The following is a 6,013-nucleotide window of genomic DNA, read 5'->3' as shown; positions in this document are numbered from 1 at the left end:
AAATGAAGTCATGAGTCTTAGAGGAAAACCTACATCCACCACCGAACTAAATCAGCATAATCCCTAACTACATTCTAAAGTTTTGTCCTTATACCCACAGACAAGTGTAGTCCTCATCCCTCATCAAGAAAACTTCTCTTTACGACAGGCAGAGACTGCCTCAGAAAACCATCACAGATTTTTCAGAGTTCAGGCTGAGGCAGTGGCAGCTGAGGGCAATCCTTTGACTCTGGGATGCAGCCACAGCACTAAAAGAAGCCAAGTTGGATAGTACCTGTTGAGCCAGCTTGGTCAAGTCATTTCCATGGCCTGAAGGGGCCTGTCAACAGGACTGGCGATTCCAACCCAGAAACAGGGTAATGTGTTTCCGGCCCTGGACAGCCATTGAAACCGTGTTTTCCAGGACCCAAGAGCCAGTCTAGAGATTGCAAGATCCTGTGAGACAGGGTTGAGGATCTTAGCTAGCAGACACTTGCAGTGGGTACTGAACAAGGGTATCCCTCCTTCTTCCCCTCATAGCCTACGGTTTCTGTCTGCCACCCAGTATCCTCAGACAGCATGCTGGCAATATACCAGCCAGGTGGGCCAGAAAACCTCTTTCTATGTGAAAGATGTGGCCAAACCAAGCCCAGGAGATGGTGAAGTCCTCCTGAAGGTAACAGCCAGCACCCTAAACAGGGCTGACATAATCCAGTACCTAGGGACTCCAAAGGTCAATCCAGGTCAGACTCCAGAGATCAACCTTTGTTTTCAGTGGGCTGAGTAGACACAGAGAAGATATTGGTGTGCTAGGTCTGACACCCAAAGATGTAGCCACTTTATTTACATAAAATGAGGGAGTTGTGCTGACCATGTAGCTCATTTGTCTAGCAAACTCGGGGCCCTGGGTAATGCCCTACAACAAAACAACGAAAACCAAGGGTATCTGCAAAGCAGAAATCACCGTGTGTTCACACATTATCTCCTCTGGCATTCTGGCAAGGGATAGGGATGGACTCCTTGTTGAAACAGGGAGGATGTGTGTGTGTGTGTGTGTGTGTGTGTGTTGGGGTGGTACATTTGGCTGTAATTAACTCCTCAGACAATCCTATGTTGCAGAGTTCCTGAGGAAGACACAGAACAAAATCACAGTCTCTTTAGATCCCCACTCCCAGTTTTATAAATGGCTTATCAGAACTGCTGTGCCTGCCGACTCCAAACTGGACAAAATGCTTGTTAACTAAACTTTGGTTAGGATTTTCTCTTCACTGGTCTTGATTTTAACCCATCCAAAGCCTAGTTAGTCTATGACCTCTTTTTAACAGACTCTTGAAAATAGCCTGACTTCCAGGAAGCATCAAGGAAGCCAACTGTGTGCACGAATGTGGGCTGATTAATAAGTTATAATTTGAGTAACCTCTCACCCATGCCCCTGTAAGCAAACCAAATAAACTCACTGGCTCAGAAAAAAGAGTTACAATCCAACCATAAGATGGAATGCTAACAGTCAACTCTTATTCATTTATTGTTTTAATTTTAAAACAAAGTATGTATCCCAGGACAGACTGAAACTTGAGACCACCCCAACTCAGTCTGCAGAATGCTGACTGACATTATAATCATGCACCACGGAGGCAGCCTACAAGTTTAAGAATGAGAATTTCCACACTGTAGAAGATGAGTCAGGTTTGCTTCAAGTTTGAGGTCAGCATGGACTACAAAGAAAGACCTTGTGGTGGTTGGTAGTTGTGGGGTTAAGCCAAGGACTATAAAAATTAAATGAAGTAGGGCCAGGGGCATAACTCCGTAGTAGAATATTTGCCTAGTATGCTCAAGGTCCCCAGTACCGCAAAAACAAACAAAGCAGATTTATACAAGCAAGAAAGAGTAAGACATAGTTCAGCTGGCAGCACGCCTGCCTAGCAGGCATAGCTCCGGGTTTGATCTCCAGGGCTGCATAAACTAGTACAATGCCTCCTTCCCAGATGAATTGGTTGGGATCAATTAGTAAAGTATGTCAGGGATTGAGACGATGACTCTGTTGGTGAACTGCTTTAGCAGCATGCATAAAGACCTGCCTTTGGACTGTAAGCACAACAATTAAGAGCCACGTGGGGCTGTTATCCCAGAGATGGGAGAATCCACAGGGACTTGCTAACAATCCAGTCTAGGTGAGCAAGTAATTCTAGGATTAGGGAGAGATTCTGTCTCAAACCATAAGGTGGAGAACAACCAAGAAGACACTGTGTATTGACCTCTCTTCCACATGCATGCACACAGAGAGAAAGAAGTGTGCATCAGAACCAGCCGGGGAACTTTTTAAAATTAACATGGCAGGGCCAGGCAACTGGAGTTTGATGCAAAACTAATGCAAAACTGCAGTTAAGTCGATATGATCCAAAGCCTTTGAGGCCCAGGGTAAAAACGGAGTTTGTCATTCATTAAATATCGGTCATTGCTGAAAGGCCCAGTTTTGTTCCTAGTCTCTCTAATAACTTACTTTGCAATCTTTGTAAGCCCAGCCCCACCTTGGCACCTTTCTTTGTGCAAATAAAGGCTTAAATAAAGAATCGAGCTGAGAATCTATCGGTTAGGACACCACTGATTTTGTAACCTGTGGCTTTTTATTTACACAAACCAAGCCATCTCCCTCTCCTTTTTGCTTACTCACAAAACTGGACTTCATCCTGAAATTTTTCTCCAAGAAAAGGAAGAGCTGTTGAGGAGGGCCCAGGGCTGGTGACACGGGTCTCTGATCATGTTCCGTACTTAACGCACCGTTCTTTCTGCAGCACCGAGCCAGTATGTCCCACCCCCAGGAGCCAGTGGCATTTTGGAACTTGAGGCATGTGATTGAGCTGGAGCCTGGCCGCTAGGGACACAGGCAGACTGGAGATTTGGCCATGGCTCTGCTGCCTCCTGGAAGCCAAAGCTCAGTCCTCCCTGTCCCTGAAGATCTCCTTGTCCCTATCCCAGAACTGAGAGTCTCCAGCTGCAGCCATCCTGGAGGTCTGGATCGCCACCTTTCAGATGGTACTTCTTGTAGGTGAGAAAGCCTGGCACTCACGGTACACAGCATGGCTCATTCCACAGTAAGCCAACTTCTCTGAACCCCAGCGGTCCTCTAGGACACCCAGAACCCATTACCCTACCCCGCAGTCTCACTTAAGGCCACCAAACCATGCTATATGGCTTGCTATGGGGGCTGAGAACCAAAGATATAGGCGGTCTGTGCACATCTTAACACAAGACCCAGGAGCAATCTGCACCTCAAATCATGAGCACTTGTCTTTGGGGCCCAGGGCAATAGAAGAGGAAGACTATGAGTGTGTCTCAGTGGAAGAACATTTTCCTAGCATGCTCAGGGGCCCTGACTTTAGTCCTCAACAATGAAAAAGAAAAGGATTTCTTGGGTATATTTCGTATTTTGAGATAATGGATGTGGCTACAATATTTTTGTAACTAAACCCTGTTTTCCACTTGGTCAGAGACAATAAGGGGCACACACACACACACACACATCCAAAGGGAAAAAAAAGAAAAAGAAAAGAGAGAGGCAGAGATGGAGAACCGTCAATGTGTCCCTTCAAAAATGCAAGCTATTTGGCATTTGGTCCAAGGGTCAGCTGATGTACACAGGCTATTTCTATAGTTGGACAGAAGAGAACGCTTCCACCGTTTCTATCACAGGCCATGTTCAGGCTGGAGGCTCTGTGCTGATCCACGGAGGATCAAGTGGAGTTGGGCACAGCTGTCATCCAGCTGGCTTGGAGTGCTGGCGCTATTCCTCTGGTTAGAGCTGGCTTCCAGGATAAGCTTCAATAGCAGAGAAGCTCATGGCTGCAGCTGATTAGGTCATAGAGAAGAGTTTTCTGAAGCAACTCTAAGAACCGAAAGACAATTCAGCACAGACTAATCTAGAGATGGTCAAAGGAGGGCTGGGGTGGGAACCCAGGAAGCAGGCATGTGTGTGCGCCCGTGCGTGCATGTGGGTGGGTGGGTGGTGTGGTGTGTGTGGGTGTGTGTGTGTGCGTGCACTAGTGCTCTAATACCAAATCTGGATATTTTTGAAGACAGGGTTTCCTGTATTCATGCTAGCCTTAAACTCACTGTAGCAGAGAGTGACCTTGATCTTCTGGTTCTCTCATTGCTGTGCTGGGATTACAGATGTATACCACGTTGCCCAGATTATGTGACTCTGGGGATCAAAGCTGTGTTAGTTAGGGTTTTACCGCTGAGAACAGACACCATGACCAAGGCAACTGTTATAAGGGCAACATATAACTGGGGCTGGCTTACAGGTTCAGAGGTTCAGTCCGTTATCATCAAGGCAGGAGCGTGGCAGCATCCAGGCAGGCATGGTGCAGGAGGAGCTGAGAGTTCTACATCTTCATCTGAAGGCTGCTAGGAGAAGACTGACTTCCAGGCAGCTAGAATGAGGGTCTTAGGACGATGCTTTTAGTGGCACACTTACTCCAAGGCCACACCTCCTAATACTGCCACTCCCTGGGCTAAGCATATACAAACCATCACAAAAGCCAAGGCATCATGCATGGTAGGCAGACACTCTACCAACTGAGCTACATCTTAGCTCACATCTGTCTCTTTTTTTCCCCATTCATCTTTTTCCATTTTTCTTGTGAGTAGAAAAGGAGTGGTGAGAACAAAGCTGATGACCCCTGCATACCTGTAGCAGCATTTGCTATTTTGTGGGTTCTCTTTTTTTTTCTACCCTACTCCACCCCTTTTCTTCCATCCTTTCAACCCCCTAATGCTAGATAGAAGAGAAACAGAGAGAGGAAAGAGAGTGCTGGTTAGGGCCGTTGAGTTCCTTGGGGTAAGTTTGATCCTTCCAGTCAGGATACCTAATTTCCTCTTGGTTCTTCTCTGTGCACAACTACTTAACAAACCATGACCAACCAACAACTCACCTGCCTCTCGGGGCCCTAGCATTTATATACCCTTTTGAAGAGTCCCAAGAACTCCAAACATCACACAATCTCAGAAACTGCCTGCAGCTGACAAAAATCACACCCCTGCAGGACCACAGGGCAAATCATAGCCAGCTGCTGTGAACAATCTAAAGCAACCCATATCCCACACTTGGGATTAAAATAAAAACATATTCCCATAATATTTCTGTGATTTTTCAAAAAAAACCAAAATTTTCACTACACAGACCTCTCACTTAGACGTGGACAGTCAGTCTGCTCTGTGGCCTGGAACAGGACTTCCAGTGGGAATGGATTTATTAGGGGGATGAGATAAAATTCCAGGGTTTGGTGTAGTTATTCCTTCCTGATGTGATGAAATGGGTAACAGGGACTCATGTAAGACATGCAGGAGGTAACACAGGCTATTATATGATTCCACTAACTACAGTATGTCAACAGCCAGTGGTTTTAGGTCCAACTGTGCCTGCCTCCTGCACTCCTATTGATTTGTTATTTTCAGGCAAGGTCTCACTAGGTAGCCCAGGCTAGCCTCAAGCTTGAGCTCTCACTGTCTCAACCACCAGGTGCTGGGGTTACAGGCACGCACTGCCACACCTACACTTGGTATTACTCACATATCCAGAGCAATACTTTGAAACGTTATTTGTGCTCATTTTATGCCTAACATGACTACCGATCTCTCTCTTTTGGAAGATGCTGGAGCTGAATCTATTGGGAGGTAGATCCTACTGGGAGAAGAATGCCAACGGCCTGGCTCTTGATGACCGCTGGGTTCTCTGGTTTAACAGTAGAAACTGTTGTTAGTTTTAGTGGGCCCTGTTTTTAAAATTACTTTTTAAATGAGGAAGTCCGGTCACTAGTTTGCTGGGATCTAGGGATAATAAGGTGAGTGGTGAAAGTATGACTGTCACCCAGAAAACTGCCTTTGTACCCAGTCATAGCTCGCTTTAGGGATCCTATAAAGAAACCTGCCACCTTGTGTCCATTCTCTGAATCCTCCCACGGATTCCTATACTTCATATTTATATAGCAATATCAGAATGAAAAAAATCGGCCATAGTATTAAGTCTTCATATTGG

The 6,013-nt window shown here is 46.0% G+C and overlaps 1 protein-coding gene across 1 annotated transcript; it reads left to right on the top strand.

Annotated features, from left to right (window-relative positions):
- Positions 1-558: 558 nt before the first annotated feature.
- On the top strand, positions 559-3,833 carry Tp53i3 (tumor protein p53 inducible protein 3). Its single transcript, XM_052186744.1, is given in 8 exon segments — positions 559-600; positions 602-712; positions 2,783-2,823; positions 2,825-2,965; positions 2,967-3,025; positions 3,670-3,722; positions 3,724-3,799; positions 3,802-3,833. Coding segments are annotated over 8 exon segments (555 nt in total).
- The last annotated feature ends 2,180 nt before the right edge of the window (positions 3,834-6,013 follow it).

Source organism: Apodemus sylvaticus, chromosome 6, assembly GCF_947179515.1.
Source record: "Apodemus sylvaticus chromosome 6, mApoSyl1.1, whole genome shotgun sequence".
Classification (NCBI taxonomy): Eukaryota; Metazoa; Chordata; class Mammalia; order Rodentia; family Muridae; genus Apodemus; species Apodemus sylvaticus.
Note: the sequence above shows the minus strand (reverse complement) of the source record. Positions and strands in the feature narration are given on the sequence as shown.